The sequence below is a fragment of the Lycium ferocissimum genome, chromosome 11 (assembly GCF_029784015.1).
Source record: "Lycium ferocissimum isolate CSIRO_LF1 chromosome 11, AGI_CSIRO_Lferr_CH_V1, whole genome shotgun sequence".
In the NCBI taxonomy this organism is placed as follows: Eukaryota; Viridiplantae; Streptophyta; class Magnoliopsida; order Solanales; family Solanaceae; genus Lycium; species Lycium ferocissimum.
Window position 1 is genome coordinate 39,879,500 of NC_081352.1, and position 16,812 is coordinate 39,896,311.

At 35.3% G+C, this 16,812-nt stretch overlaps 2 protein-coding genes across 7 annotated transcripts; one reads left to right on the forward strand and one right to left on the reverse strand.

Annotated features, from left to right (window-relative positions):
- Positions 1-7,381: 7,381 nt before the first annotated feature.
- LOC132037622 (uncharacterized) lies at positions 7,382-12,050 on the reverse strand. 6 transcript variants are annotated; one of them, XM_059428155.1, is made up of 9 exons: positions 11,804-12,050; positions 11,583-11,720; positions 11,405-11,483; positions 10,650-10,718; positions 10,424-10,499; positions 10,009-10,065; positions 9,847-9,918; positions 7,736-7,772; positions 7,382-7,668 (listed from the first exon to the last, which is right to left on the reverse strand). In XM_059428155.1, exons 1-9 carry the CDS (start codon positions 11,963-11,965, stop codon positions 7,621-7,623), a joined length of 738 nt encoding a protein of 245 aa, XP_059284138.1. In that variant the 5' UTR covers positions 11,966-12,050; the 3' UTR covers positions 7,382-7,620. The 6 variants fall into 6 exon arrangements, with proteins under 6 accessions (XP_059284138.1, XP_059284141.1, XP_059284139.1 ...); XM_059428158.1 differs by adding an exon at positions 8,749-8,936 and having other exon boundaries at positions 7,382-7,772; XM_059428157.1 differs by lacking the exons at positions 7,382-7,668; positions 7,736-7,772 and adding exons at positions 8,168-8,501; positions 8,749-8,936.
- A 988-nt stretch (positions 12,051-13,038) lies between these two features.
- Positions 13,039-16,649, forward strand: LOC132038322 (uncharacterized). Its single transcript, XM_059429002.1, is given in 5 exon segments — positions 13,039-13,140; positions 15,335-15,605; positions 15,608-15,793; positions 15,796-16,049; positions 16,051-16,649. Coding segments are annotated over 5 exon segments (1,206 nt in total). The 3' UTR covers positions 16,444-16,649.
- The last annotated feature ends 163 nt before the right edge of the window (positions 16,650-16,812 follow it).

Consider the following 16,812-nt stretch of genomic DNA (forward strand, 5'->3'; position numbering starts at 1 on the left):
TTACAACAAGAAGAAAGAACGTGTAGAGATATCTAAAATGGTAGCTTATGATGCTTTATCATTTTCCTTTCCTTCGGGGCCGGGTTTTGTTACTTATATGCAACGTAGTTATAATCCGATATTTGAGGGTATTCCTAGAAGTACTTGTAGAGCGGATATTATTGATTTATATAAAAAGTATAGATTTTATTTGCGCCATGTACTTAATTGTTTAAATTGTAATGTTTCCCTTACCGCCGATCTTGGTCTTAGTGTTAATAAGTTAGATTTTTTTGCTATTACATGTCATTGGATAGATGATAGTTGGGTGATGCAAAAAAGAATTATAGCTTATATATATGATGAAGGAAAGGGTCGTCATGACGGTAAATTTTTAGCGAAGGGAATACCCACTACTATGAACTTTTTTAACATTTATAAAAAAACACTTTGTATTGCTTTAGATAATGCTTCTAGCAACACATCGGCAATTGGCCTTATAAAAAAGGAATTAAACCCTCCACTAGAAAATATTTTCCATGTGAGATGTATTTGTGACATTTTAAACTTGATTGTTAAAGATGGTCTTAAGTTATTTGATGATCCTATTCAAAAGGTTAGAGATGCGGTTGCTTTTCTTTTTTGTAATGCCAATAGGGCTAAAGTTAGAGATTTTAAGATTCAATGTGTGAGTGTTGGTCTTACACCTAAGAAAATTCAAGTTGAAGTTGATACTAGGTGGGACTACACTTACATTATGTTGCTACAAGCATATGAATATAGGGTTCCCATACAAAATACTCACAAAAATCACAATGAGGAGATGAGTGAGTGGTTAAGTAATTCCGATTGGGAAGATGTTGTGGAATGTTTAACACTTTTAGAAATTTTTTATAATGCTACTCTTGCTTTTTCTAGACAATTCTATCCCGCGGTTACCGGAATTTTAGCATACTTAGCCGAAATAACTAGAGTTTTGTATGAGTATAGGGAAAAACCGGGTTATCAAGCGGCTATTCATAGTATGAGGGAAAAATTTAAGAAGTATTATTTTCCCATCCCAACTTTATTTATATTGGGTTCTATTCTAAATCCTTGTCTTAAAACTTGTTTTACCGTTGAGATGGTTAGACAAATTTATCATTTTTTAGATATTACTATCGAGGAAAAATCTTTATTTGAGGCCGAGAAAGCGGTAGATGTTGAGCTTAAAAAAGTTTTTACACATTATTCTAAGTTGGAAGGAAAAGCTACACCCGTTGCTCCACGCCCTACTACTTCTAATTCTCAAACTAAAAAACGTGGCATGTCTGGTTTAGGAATTTGGAGTAAAATAGCTTCTCCTTCTAGTAATAGCGCAAACTTTGATGAACTTCACTTTTATTTGACGCAACCAACGGTGGAAATGAGCGACGAAGTGGATGTCTTAGCATGGTGGAAGAAATACAAGGCGAGTTATCCGGTACTTGCAAGAATGGCTCGGGATATCCTTAATGTTCAAATATCAACCGTGGCCTCGGAAAGTGCATTTAGTCAAGGAAGACAAAAAATTGGAGACCATAGACACTCCTTGTCCGGATTTAGCTTGCAAGTACTAGTTTGCATTTGTGATTGGATTAGATCGGAACGGCGCAACCAAAGGCTAGCGGCGGTGGAAGGCGAAGAGGAAGAGATTGAAGTTTTAATAGCAAGTGAAGAAGACCAAATTGAAGACATGGAAGATATCCCAATGGATGAATATGATATGGCGGAAGTTACCGAAATGGTTGCAACAATGTGATTTTATTCTTGTACTACTTAGTTGCAACTCATGTATTATTTGCAAGTAAAAAAAATTACAACTTGCAAATAAATGTTATCCATTAATGAATAAAATATATGGTTCATTGAGCTTTCTTCTATTTACTTGTGTTCATATTATTACAAGTATTCTAGTTAATATTACTTATATTAAGTTAGGAACATACCTACAATATACTTAGAATATACTTATAATATACAGCTACTTAAATTATAAAATAGAAAGTTATAACTATATATATTTATAAATATACAATCTTGAATTTTACAATACTAATGAGTTATTAGTAAATATAAAATTTAAGTTATAATACATATAACTTAAACATATATACCTACAATATACTTAGAATATACTTATAATATACATATACTTAAGTTATAAAATAGAAAGTAATATACTTAGAAAAAAAAGAATCTTGAATTTTATAATAGTCATAAGTTGTTAGTAAATATATAAACTTAAAATTATAATACATATAACTTAAACATATATATATATATATATAAACTTAGAATATATACATAACATATATAAATATACTTAAGTTAAAAATATACTTGAAAATAAAAAGTATACAATCTATATTACATATACTACACTTATAATATACAATCTTGAGTTTCTTAATACTTATAACCATATATATATATATATATATACACAAACTAATAAACTATAGTGTTAATTTATGTGTAAAATCCGGATTTAAGCAAAAAAAAAATTTAATTTTTTTTTTTTACATAGTTTAATAATTTAATTAAAAAAAATAATATAGCCGTTGAACCCAACCGACTAACCGGTTTTTTGAAATCAAACCGGGCCGGTTACGGGTTGTAAAAACCCAACCGGCTAACCGGCCCCGGTTAACCGGTAACCGTTGGCCATAGACGGTTTTTTACCCAGCAACCGGCCGGTTGGGCAAACCGGTGCCGGTTCCGGGCCGGTTCAACCCGTTTGACAGGTTTGCCCTCTATTTACTTTTACGTGTCGTGTTTCGCCTCTCGAGAATCAATTTTTGACTAATCTTCGAAGCTAAATTGAATTAGATTAATTCAATATTCTAAAGTCAAGAATTTAGATGTTTAAAAACTATACGAAAAATACTATAAGTCGTAATTCTCCTTAATGTGATGAAAAAATACATCTTAAAATGTTGGTCAAAGTCTTATGTAGTTTGACTCTCAAGAAGCAAAACATAACAGGTAAAAGTGAACTGAGGGAGATATCACAGTTCTTCTCTGAGTCTTTTAAGTTTTATGTTTCATCCAAATGATATATGGTAAGTCTCATTAACATACGGGATTTGAAATTTTGAAAATAAGATATGTTACCTGCTACAACAGATGAAATTGACCTGATTGTGTAAAAATTATTTACAGTGACCGTGTATATTATTTGAAACTCTCTCTTTTTATCTGAACTGAACTTGGAACAAGTTATGCCAAGCCAACATAAGTGGACTTGCTAGTTGCTACTTGTTCACTCTCGTTTTTGAAAATTCGAATTTCTAAAGGGGCTATAAATCTGTAACATACAGTTATTCTGTTTGGTTTTACAGGAATGATATGACGCATATATAGGTTGCAATTTTAAGACAAGGAATTTCACTACCAATGCGTGTGGTTCTCTTATTCTGTGAAATTGTGTATTGTTATACGAGGATCATACGTTTCCTCTATTTTCCTTATGTTTTATTGAAAATGTTTATGATATCTGATATAATTGTTAATTTGTTATATAGATAACTACTGGACATAATGACAAGGGTCTAAAGCTTTATGATCCGGGCTATCTCAACACAGCACCTGTTCATTCATCAATATGTTACATAGATGATGATGCAGGGATTCTCAGGTATCGAGGTTACCCAATTGAAGAGTTGGCTGAGCGAAGTTCCTTCTTAGAAGTGGCTTATCTTTTGAGTAAGTGTTACTCATGGAGTTTACATGCATTTATAACAATCTTAAGCCTCACTTCTATGCAAAATCAGATATCTTGAACTCCTTTTTGTAAATTTCAGTCATTGTCCTTGTTAGATTTAAAAGGGCCTGTTGCTCCAAGGTTCTGCTTCATAAGCTGGTTTATATTTTATCAATCGCGTTACTTGAGTTATGCAGTGTACGGTAATTTACCATCTGAGAACCAATTAGCGGACTGGGAGTTTGCAGTTTCACAACATTCAGCAGTTCCTCAAGGAATCTTGGTGCGCTCATATCTTAATCTTTCAAGAAAGATTTAGTTATTTGTATGCTCGGATATTGATTTTGTCTCTCTCAAATGCTATCAATTATCTTAGTAGACCGGTGTTGCAACCTCTTTGGTGCATCTCCTTGGTGCATGGAACTTCTGAAACACCAAGGGCATGTGCCTGTTAGACATGTTTGGCTATTCACCATATCTGGTAGCTTGCTGGTCTCGGGCATCGCCGTCCCAAATGACTCAAGTGGCTAAAATAGATCTTCACTTAGAGTTCTGTTCATCTGAACTTAGCTCTAGAGAGCTTGCTATTTTGCTATATATGAAGCTGCAATGTTAACATTCAGTGCCTTCCCTTGTATAAAAGGAGAGCCCAGAGTGTTGGGGGAGAAAAAACTTAGTTTTACCAAATTGTCATATCACACTTCATCAGATTATATTACGCCTCTGAGATATATCTTTGCCAGATGTTCAGATATGGTGATTTAAGATCACATTTCATGTAATTTCTAGCGATTGCATAATCATTTTGATGTGAATAGTTGAGTTTAGAGTAGCTGAGACAACAGTGTGATCTTGTGTTTCAGGATATCATACAGTCAATGCCTCATGATGCTCACCCGATGGGTGTTCTTGTTAGTGCTATGAGTACTCTTTCGATCTTTCATCCTGATGCCAATCCAGCTCTTAGGGTAAGCAAAATTTCTAAGTTCTCAACTTTGTACCCTCCTTTTCCTCTTTGTTGTGATGTTGTAGTTCGCTGGCACATTCTGCATATATGTATGTCGGGGGGCAAATTATTTGCTTGAGCAAAATCTGTTTTTGCTTTACATGTATTCATTGCGTTGGATGTTCTTGTTAGTGCTATACTTGCTCTTTCTATATTTCATCCTGATGCCAATCCAACTCTTAGGGTAAGCAAATTGAATTACTGCTGCAAATACTGGTTCATCATTAAGGGTGATGGAGAACAAATTGTCTGGTTCAGTACTTGCTCTAGTTTTGCTGCACGAGATGGACTTATCTTGAAGTAGAGTCTTATAGATAAATCCAGTTTAGCACTTCATCTTCTTGGCGACCATTGATAGCTAGACATCAAGCATTGTAATTACAACTTTTATCTTGAACATGTGTGTTCATGTTGATGCAGGGCCAAGATATATACGATTCTAAACAAGTGAGGGATAAACAAATAGTTCGCATCCTTGGAAAGGTTATTTCTGTTTATTTTTTCCTTTAAACTTTCTTGATTGCTTAAACTGCTGAATAGTTAAGTCATGAACTCATGTTCCTTTTAATGTGTATGCCTTGGCTGTTGTTTACATTTTTGCACTAATGCATCCTATTAACTGAATTTTGCAGGCACCTGTAATTGCTGCAGCTGCTTACTTGAGGATGGCTGGAAGGCCACCTGTTCTTCCATCCAACAACCTTTCTTATGCAGAGAACTTCTTGTACATGCTAGATTCATTGTATGTTCTATTACTTGAATTTCCTCTCTGATATCAAGATCTAGCTAGAAAGAAAATTTAACTCATGCCTAAATTGGATACAAGCAATTATTCTTCTTTCTTTACCCAGTGAAACAGTACAACTGTACTGGTCCGTGACGTTCTTGTTTAGTGATGTAAGGTCTAGCTGGCAAGTTAACAATTTGTTCCATGAACATGCAGAGGTAATAGGTCTTACAAACCCAACCCTCGACTTGCTCGTGTACTGGACATTCTCTTCATTTTACATGCGGAGCATGAGATGAATTGCTCAACAGCAGCTGCTCGTCATCTTGCATCAAGGTAGATATTCTTGCACTATCAAAAAGCGTAAAGTTTTAGCCTACTGATACCCCAATATTTGTGCAGCGGTGTTGATGTTTACACAGGTATAGCTGGAGCTGTTGGCGCTTTGTATGGTCCCCTTCATGGCGGTGCAAATGAGGTAAACTTTGATGTCGTAAGATGTCTAAGTGAGCTTTCAAATAGAATGAGCTCTTCCCTCTCTCGCCAAACGCTTGCTGGCTGTAGCATTGTAGTTGACTATGCTGTTATAAAATGGTTTATAGGCTGTGCTCAAGATGCTCAGCGAGATTGGAAGTATTGACCATATTCCAGAGTTCATTGAAGGCGTGAAAAACAGGTCCGTCATTTTCCTGGTTGTCATCTTTAACATAAAGAAAATTGTCTATTCATAATTAATCGTTCCTACCTCTTTTTTGCTTTTGCTTTTCTAATTCCCCTCTAGGAAGCGTAAGATGTCTGGTTTTGGGCACCGTGTCTACAAAAATTATGATCCCAGAGCAAAAGTGATTAAGAATCTAGCACAAGAAGTATTTTCAATTGTTGGCCGGGATCCTTTAATTGAGGTGAGTTTTACTTGTCTTTGTGTGGATATCATGCTCTCAAAAGGTTCAATCCACTAGTTCATACATCTTCTCACCATTTTTAAGCAGCAGAAGTTGTAGTTATATGCTTAAGCTAGATAGATTCTATAATTTCAGCAGAGGAGCCTAAGGTAGCAACATTGGTGTTAACTGGTCACATGAACAGTCTGACGTGATTCATGTATTTCATCTGTAGCTTAAGAAGAAGAACAAGTTTGAGAAACAACTTCTCCAACTCTATTGCATGTCTTTTATGTGAGTAGAAGAGGTGATAGAGATAATTGTTTCTTCGAATGTACTAAAAGTTTCCTTTCAGGATAGAGATAATAGTTTTAGATGTGATAAGATTGGCTGGTTTATATATTTATGAGCTACAGAGAAAAGGTCTGAAGTAACCAGGCAATATGTCCGTATACTCTCAAATAGAAAGCACTTAAAAGTTTGCAAATTCTCTCAATGTTATCTTCAGGTTGCTGTTGCTCTTGAAAAAGCCGCACTCTCAGATGAGTACTTTGTAGAAAGGAAGTTGTACCCGAATGTTGATTTCTATTCTGGTTTAATTTACAGGTAAGCATAACTTTACATGAATCTTTACGTAACTAATTCTAAAATGATCTAGAATGTAATACTTTATTGTGTACCAGGGCAATCGGATTTCCCACGGAGTTCTTTCCTGTTTTATTCGCAATCCCTCGTATGGCTGGCTACTTGTCACATTGGCGCGAGTCCCTGGATGATCCTGATACCAAGATAATGAGACCAGCACAGGTAACATAACTTGGTCCATTTTGCCTTTGTAATTGTCCCAGTTATAGAATTCAATTTAGATGATATTAATTTTTTATTTCAGGTGTATACTGGTGTATGGTTGCGTCACTATATGCCCCTTAAAGATCGATCACCTTCAACGGAGACAGATAAGTTCGGTCAGGTATCAGTCTCCAATGCCACCAGGCGAAGGTTAGCTGGTTCAGGGGACTAGGCTTGTTCATACTTAGACGTTACATCAGAATTTTGTAGAAAAATAAAACATCAAGCTCTTGTTTAGGCCTTCCGCACAGCGAGAGTTTGACTCTTTTTTCTTCTTTAACTTACATGTAATAATGTGCTAGTTGTGTTGATGGCTGGCTAGCTCACATAGTGAGCTCTCTCCCCAGCTCAATGGAAAGACACCCCCGTCTACACTTTATCGAAAATCATGCCTTGTCTATTCCTCCAAATACCATTTGCCTTACCTTCCACAGGTGAGGTGGAGGGTTAAACCCTATAAGCAGGTGAGGCACTGTGTTGTCGAACAAAAAGAAATTTGCTCTTCCATTTCTTGATCCTGCTTTGAGTGTGGGTTAAATTGAATGAATCTGTCAAGTCAAGGAAAACGTACGTAGCAGCTGTCCCTTTTCCCCTCTCCACCTTCCCCTATTTAATTAAAAAATTAAAACAGTTCATTTACTTGCTGAGGAAACACACAATATGTATTATGCAAGTGTAAACCGTTTCTATGGAATACAGTGATTTTGTATTGGAAATCCGGTTGCATCACAATAAGAAAAACAGAAGGATCAGTCTTTAAAGAGAACTTAAATTATAATACTAAAACACTTGAATTCTACTTATTAGGAAGTATGCTTTTGCACCCTGATGATATCATTATGTATATGTAAACTGTGGTTTTCCCCTATAAATACTTGTTTAATTTGTTAGGATGCGGTAATTAATTTTTATCTTATTACAATTTTATACTGTTTATATTTATGCCGGCATGCTTCTATAATACTAGACTAGATAAAAGAGAATAACAGTAATTCCCAAGAGGAAAAACTAAACTAACTTTAATTTGCAAGGTGAAAAAAAATTAAGCCAACACTTATCTTAGAATCAGAATTACATTCGACTTCCGCAGCAACAATGTAGAAAAACCAGCTTTACATTAATTCGATTGTTTAGTAAGACATAAATCAGTAACAGGAAGAACATGCGCATTGTAGATGGCTCTCTAGGTTAAGTTTTCCTCAAACACTGTTCTCTTATTTCCATCGCACGTAATTTTCTATTCAACGGTCGTCCATCAACTTTGTGGGTGCCCAGGCTATGAAAATAGCAACAATTTAAGTGGACAAGCTACCGTAATTGTATTAGAAGTGGTACCTAAAATCGATCCCAATTAGCATACAAAAATTTGCAGTACTATTCTTTTGCTGTCAAAACTTCAAGCACAAATCAAAGTAGAACAGCAAATAAATGAAGGCACTTTTAGACATAAACAAACTGGAAAAAGAAAGACAATCGAACACAAACAACCGCAGAAACTTGCGAAACACTAGAGAATCGACATCAAAGCGAAAAAGGACCCAATAGTTGCACGCGGAGAAAATAGCGGTAAAAGATTGCTCACCTCAGATAAAGAAGAAGCTCAGTAATTGAACAACGAAGCAGAGGTGATGATCAGGTAACAGCATAGCGGAAAACAAAAACAGAGTGAAATAACACAAAATTCGTTACAATTTGAAGCGGCGCTTTGTCATTATCATCGTTGAAGAGTATTACGACTGCGCATGTGCAACAGCTATTATCTGAATCAACCTGCGTTAACCTTGCACTTCAAGTGAGACACGATGACTTAAAAGTTTAAGTTGAAATGACCAAATAGGACTTGGTCGGCAAGCTGGCATGACAACAGAAGCTGCTTTAGGGCTCTTCTATATATTAGAAAAGTCTTCTAATGATGACTTAAAAGTTTAAGTTGAAATGACCAAATAGGACTTGGTCGGCAAGCTGGCATGACAACAGAAGCTGCTTTAGGGCTCTTCTATATATTAGAAAAGTCTTCTAATGATATTCACATTTTTATACGATTTTAATAATTTATGAATAAAAATCTTAGAACATTTTTCCCCGCTTGCGTTCGGACTTATGCCCTGCCTTTTGCTGTATCAGATACAACGGTTCCCCCTCTCGGGCGTGGAGAGGATGCTCAAAATCCAATTAGAGTAATCTACTGCTACTCCATGCATACGTAACAAGTGTTATTTGATGCCATCGGACTTCCCAACAACAACATATCCAGTGAAATCCCACAAAGTAGGGTTTGGGGAGGGTAGAGTGTAGGCAAACCTTACCCCTATCTTGGGAAATAGAGAGGTTGTTTCCGATAGACCCTCGGCACAAGAACAAGTAATTCAAAGCAGTGTAAAAAACCATGGAAAAATACTAAAAAAACATGATAAAACTGTGTGGAAAAAAAAGGAGCCGTAACTACCACAAATTAATGCGAGCCATCAGACTTCCCACATCCTATTTTACAACAAATCCAAAAACACTATTTGGAGAATCATGGATTTAGAATAATGTAAAGTATTATGATATATTAAGCACGCCAAGCGATTTGTGAAAATTACAGAATTGCGCTTTCATGTTGCAGAACATAGTACTCAACATTTTCTTTCAACAGCCAACTTTGATACATAGAATGCCAGTCTAGAATCTCTCTTACCGGCTAGTAAATTTTGATCTTGAGCACGACTCCATTTTGGAAAAACGACCTGGTTTTATGGAAGAAACTTGGCTGGGAATAATAGAAAAAGCAAAAAAGGAAGATTAGGGAAGTATAGAATGGATTTTGGTTAAGTATAAACAACTGCAAGTATGTCTTTACCTATGAGTTCTTTGCACACCCTTATTCTTCATAGCAGCCAAATTCTTTACTTCTCGACTGCAAGAAACAGCAGAAGAGAGAATGATCTCGTTAACTAAGAGGCCATTTCAAAGAAGCAAAGAAAATTGAGCAAACAACAGAAAAAGTACATAAACAGCAGCTGCTTTCTTTTACTAGAACTAGAATTGTTAAAACTTCTTAGCACAATTTTCCAATCAAACTGCATATAAGCTGAAGACCAAGAATCCGCTTTCGTTGTAAGCCCATGAAGTTCGAGGCAGTTGAGGACAGGTTTAAAAACAGAAATGCAAACACTGGGAAAGACATCTAATATGCAGTAGGGAAGAGAGCCTACATTTGCATGAATACAATAATGTCGGAGCCATGTAATTGTTCCAATGGAGGCCAAACTTACCTGTTAACAAACTCTATTTTTGCCTTCTTCATCAAGGAACTCTTTGTGTTGCCAAAACTGCTACCAGGTCCACTACCTGCAAATTACCTCTTCACTCAGGAACAAATAGAGAAGTAGCCTTATCACCATGTAAGGTGTCCCTTATGACAAAATACCATGCATTCTAAATTAATATAACATATTTAGTTTGATAATGGAAAAGGTATCTAAAGAAAACATGGCATACCGTAAAAGCTTCTTTTATTGCTAGAAGGTGGAACCTTTGTGCAGACTCGAACTTGTCGGCTCTGTCGTTCTGCACAGATAACAAAGATTCAATCTCGATAGTCCGACTACAAGCCAAATATAATGGTAGACTTACATCACATCTCCATTAAAAGAGAGAATAAACTAAGCCGGTTTCAAGAACTAGATAAAGTCAAGTGTGATCATGACGACACAACCTATCACCATAAAAGACCAAACTCAAATTACTCATCAGTATTTGGTTGGAACTCCCGAGCTGATACTGAATTCTGTAATACACTCTGTCAAGTCCAAACATAGTCTGTTTAGAAGTAATTGGGAAATTTTACCACTGTTGTTAAAGGCTACAGCCTAATTAGTTTAGATCAGCATCTGAATCTATGACAGCTTGTGAAGGCCTCAACTAGCACTAAGACGGGTCGATAAAGCATTCTTCTATTGATTCTAGTCAAATTACATCAGGTTAGAAACAGAAAATGGTGAAAACAGATTGCTTGATAAAGATCAAAACTCATTTTCAAGACCTCAAGTAAGCTAACATCATTAAAAATGTTGCAATATGTGCTTCCAAAATGGTGAATAAATTTTAAATCTTGAGCAAATCAAATCATGAGCGCTGAGGATGTATATCACTACTTTAAACTGACAACGAGAAGATGGGACCACTTACTGGGAAAACAAATTAAAGAACAAAGAAACAGAAGTAAAGCACATAAACAGAAGTAAAGCACATACTCGCATCTTCCTTTTGATACAATTGCTTGATTCTTTCGAATGACCTTTGCTGAGTTTCCTCCACTTCCTTTGTCTTTGCCTGCAAGTAAATCAATTTTACCCTTTTGTAGATATCGAATGATTTGGTAACCACAATAAGAGAAAGATTAAAGAATGGGAGAACAAAATTAAAAATCACCTCATACAACTGTTTCCATTTAAATGTAACTTTCCTTTGCTTCATTCTTTCAACCACCTGATTGATGCTCTTCTCACCAAACTCAATCTGGTAAAACCTCTTCCAAAGTCTATTAGTCACTTGACTGAGATCTCTTCCCTGAACAAGAATTTGAGCATTAAAAAAGGACTTGATACATAACACTGCAAGAGGATAACTTAGACATGAAGCTTCTTTCTTACTTCTGTCGAATTCTCTACATGTATTAATTGTTCAAGAGTACAGTGAGGCAAAATGCGCTCTAGGAGATGAATATCTGTTTCACCAACATCGCCAAGGTATCTAACATTATCTACAGCTGTCTGAACACATAAATCTATCAGCGAAGGAACCATACGCTTCATTGTTTTACGTCTTTTGTGTCTGAGTATGTGCTCCAATCTATTCTGGCCAGCTCAGACCTTCATATGAGAAGTTAATCAGAAAAAAAAAAAAAAGAGTCAGACTGTAAATCCAAATTTAGAAGCATTTAGTAGATTCAATACTAAACCAGATAAACAACAGCTTCCTGATATCTTATCACTGTTTTCTGCATCTTTCCTGTCGAATTCCGGGAAAAAAAAAATTGCACAAATACAGTTGACATTCTTGTTTTCACATCATCATTTTTGAAATCTTTTACAATTGATGCTTGCGTATATTGCTTAATACATAATCCACACATGTCCAAACTTCGAAACTCCGGTGAAAATATTGCTTTAAGAATATACTTCTCCCTCAGTCCCAATTTATGTGATGGTGTTTGACTGGGTACAGAGTTTTTGAAAGAAAAACGTTCTAGAATAAACCATAGATACTTGTGCGGCTATAAATCATCCCATTAAAGTTAAAATGAGCATTTTCAAATCAAATTGTCACTAAATATAGAAAGGTATCATTTTTTTGGACCGACTTAAAAGAAAAAAGGTCAATAAAAGAAAAAAGGTAAAATAAACTACGTGGAACAGAGGGAGTAGTAGTTATACAATTAAATTGCAATTAACAGATCAAATCCATTAGATCATTGAATTCTACAAAGCTGTCGGCATAGCATATAGTTGCAATAAAATAAACGTGAATTAAACATAAATAAAAAAATCACAGATACATAATAATCGATCGAATTATCGAAGTTATCACTGAAAAATAGGAAATAAACGTGAATCAAACATAATAAAATTCACAGATACAGAATAATCGATTGAATTATCACTGAAAAATATAAAATAAAGAGAATTAAACATAAAACAAAAAAATCAAATATATAGAAATAGATCGAATTATCGAAACAATCAGTGAAAAATAGGAAATAAATAGAATTGAACCTCACCGGCACGTAATCGGAGCTCCGATAATCGAAAAAAAAAATCTGAAATTTGAAGGAAAAGGAAAAAGAGGAATTTGAATTCCGATTAACTTAAAAACTGTTAGGCATTGAATGATTAATGGATTGATTTTGGAAGGAGATGAACAGAGGTTTGCTATATCTACCAAAATAGAAAGCGATTCAGCGCGTGATTGTACGCGCGGTTGGTGGCAGGTGAAACAAGGGGCCTTTGAATTTGGATTGGGGTTAAGTATCCAAACTAGTCTCCTTTTGGGCTTTGGAAAGAAAGAACAAATGTTTGCACGGATTGACCTTCAAAACGATACTGGTCTTTAAATTTTTGGCCCTTATATGTGTGGTGTCTAATTTGTGTTCGTGCTGCTTATTTAATTAAAATAGTTGGATATGATTAGTTCTGGTTTGTAATATTTTTATCTCCGAAAACTGAACTTTGGTCTCGTTTGGCACAAATTCTGTAGGAACTAAGTTATGTAGCGTAAGTTGTATAGTATTTTTCAGATTAGGTTGAGTGTTGAAAGTTTTGTCTTGTTCCAGCATAATTTATGTGTATGTTATGATACATATGTCAAATCAAATTTAAAATTATGCCTTTTTAAGATTATGTTGAGTGTTGAAAGTTTTGTCTTGTATGACATAAGTTGTGAGATGTTATGATACATATGTTGAAGCTAAACATAAGTTATGCAGAGCGAAATCTAAGTTATGTCGCGCCAAAAATATTGAAAGGTAAAAATTAAAGATCACCCAAAACGGGGGCATTTGTGTGAATGAGAAAAGACTCACGTGTGATTGGGGTGACTGTTTTCAGAAGTTTTGCTTGTAATACATCATAAAAATGGCTATTTGCGTAAAATTCCAGACATATTCTATTTGAAGTTGATACGTATAATTATAAAATATGACATATTTTTACGTGATTAATTTAACTACCTAATAGATGAACGAAAACACACGCAAATTATTATTTTCAAATTTTAAACTGAAGGTGTCTATTGGAACATGTTATTAGAAGTAGAAGGTGTTCAAATTGAAACATGATTTAGTTCGAGTAATATCGTGGAAAGTTTAAGGACGAGGACGAGCTGTGTGTTAATCCTAGATATTAATTCCGTGCAAGTGGAACCCTGACTGTATTTTTTTTTTTTTTTGGCTTCTCTTACAATCTAAATTGGGGATCTAAATTTGTCTGTTTTAACCCCCTTTTTAATGCCGTGCAGATGGGTTGTGTGGGAAGGCTTATTCGAAGTTGGTGTATGAAACCTAAATAGTTTAGGACTTGATATCATATTTGTTAGTTTATTTAATTATCATGTCTAACTAGGAATAAGTTTTTCAATTTCTTGTTAAAGCAGGTTTGACGCTATTATAAATAGAGGTGGTTCTACTTATTTCTTGGAGAAATTTGGAGAAGAAAGTTTCTTTGAGACTATGAATAAGTTATTTTCCGTTTTTTATTGATCAATCTCTAACTTATCGTAAGCCTCTGAATTTATGAATCAAAAGAGTGGTGATTCCAACAATGTTAATGATTCGTGGGCAATTAGGCCCTCATATTTGAAATGTTTAAATAAGTTCGAACCCACGCGCGGTCAAAAATTTTTTCAATTTCTTGTTATAAAGATACTTACGCTATTATAAATGACTTGGCATAAGTCGGTCTTGGAGATAACTTTGATAATTCCTTCACAAAGTTATGCCGCTGATCCCAGATAAAAGTTTGCCCATTTAAAAGTTGTGGTTCTACTAAAAATTTCTTGGGAATTATTTGGAGAATAAATATTTGAGTGATTGTTTTGTTACCGTGGTTCAAAATATTCATCATTCTTTGAGACTATCTATGAGCTAGCTTACTTAATTATTGTCTTGGCTTTATTAAGATTTACTTCGAATCCGTTTTTTGCAAATTGAGGTTGTCAATCGTCGGATGTGTTAATATTGTTAAGTTTGGATTCTATTTATTTTAATTAGGATGGGCATGTAGTTAAAAATTAGCCTTTTTCTTGAATACTTATGCCTTATACAGAGACTTGGCATAAGTATGCGGGTCCTATAACTTTGATAATTCCTTCACAAATGAGTCCCAAGATTCATTCCATAACTTTTGTGAAGGAATTATCAAAGTTAAACTTAGCTGCATAAGGCAATGATTATGCCGGTCCGGTATAAAATTTGTAATTCCTTAACAAAAGTATGGGTCCGGCATACACGCGACCCAAACCTTGTCTTACTATTTTTTTTTAATTTATGCTCGAGCGGGGACGAACCTCACTCGTGATTTCGCGCGAAAGCTCAAAGTTGCAATGCGAAGGGCAAAAATTCCAATAGGAGGGGCATAATTTAAAGACTACAAATATAGAGGAAAAAAATTTAAAGACCACCCTAAAAGATTCAAAAAAATGATGATTCTTCCAAGTCAAAGTTGGAAGGAATCTTGGAAGCAAAAACAGTTTCACTATTGTCCAAGAAAGCAAGTGAAGATGCAACAACTATCAAACCAGCTTTAACTTCAAATAAGTTAGCTGCAAAAGCAATGAAGCTTCATATGAAAGGGATGCATGATGTAATAGACAAAGCAGCCGATGTGTCAAACATACTACCAATTTGTAGGAGCACAAGCAGATATGTTATGCATGATGCATATGCTCGCGAAAAGAAGAAAGGGAGGATGTTGATGTGCATCTTCCTCAGCAAATAGTGCAAAATCGACAGTACAATGCATATTGTCAGGCAGATGAATATGATTATGACGATGAGCCAAGGAGAAAGATCCAGAAGAAAGCCGGTGTGGAAAATAGCAGGCACATGTTGATTCAGCAGGAGAGATGCCATTTTTGTTTTGAGAATCCAATGATCCAAAGCACTTGGTGGTTGCCATCACGAATTTCACTTACTTAACATTGCCAAAGTGGCAACCAATTGTCCCTGGTCATTGTTGCATCTTAACTATACAGCATGAATCAGCTACAAGATCTTTAGATGATAATGCCTGGGAGGAAATTCGGAACTTGAAGAAATGCCTCATTATGATGTTTGCAAAGCAGGAGAAAGTTCTTGTGTTTCTTGAAACTGTGATGGGTTTGGCCCAACAAAGGCGCCATTGTTTTGGTAGAATGCATTCCTTTAACCAGGAAAGTCGCAAAACAGGCACCTTTGTTCTTTAAGAAGGCTATTGATGAAGCAGAAGATGAATGGAGTCAGCACAATGCTAAAAAGCTCATAGATACAAGTGTAAAGGGATTGCGGGCTTCAATCCCAAAGGATTTTCCCTATTTCCTTGTCGAATTTGGCCTAAACAAGGGGTTTGTTCATGTAATAGACGATGAAAAACAATTCAAAGGGAGTTTTGGCTTCAATGTGATAAGAGGGATGCTGAAGTTGTCACCTGAAGAAATGAATCAGCATTGGAAGCACGAATCATTGGATACAAAAAAACAAGCTGGGGCAAGTTTTGCCCGAGATTGGGAGCCTTTTGACTGGACTAAACAGCTCGAATGACTATCATTCGGTATTCAACTGAAGTTTACAGTACAGATGTGTCATATCTGCACTAAGTAGTTAAATGTATAATACATTGCTTTGTTCCCTGTAAATGGAATTGTCCATGCTGAAGTATGGGGGTAGATATATAATATTTTGTATCTTGATTACTTAGCTATGCATTTTGACTGGACTAAACAGCTATTGACTAGCATTTTGCATTACCAGACTTCTCAATAATTATCTTTCTGTTCTCTCAAACTGTCCAATGCTAGATGAATTAAAGAAATAATGTAGTGAAGTCTTCATTACAAAATTTTCTAATTTAAACTGAATAATCATTTCAAAATATGTAATTACTGAAATTGACTTTAAATCAAAACCATG

Bases quoted from the DNA above. Each gene is read 5' to 3' on its own strand.
- LOC132037622 (XM_059428155.1), bottom strand. From the start codon at position 11,965: ATGAAGCGTATGGTTCCTTCGCTGATAGATTTATGTGTTCAGACAGCT. The intron at 9,919-10,008 runs GTAAAGACATAC...TATTATTCCCAG, and splicing joins GGTGTGCAAAGAACTCATAG to CCAAGTTTCTTCCATAAAAC. The intron at 7,669-7,735 runs ACGTTTTCCTTG...CAAGAAATGGAA, and splicing joins AAAAGGGACAGCTGCTACGT to GAGCAAATTTCTTTTTGTTC.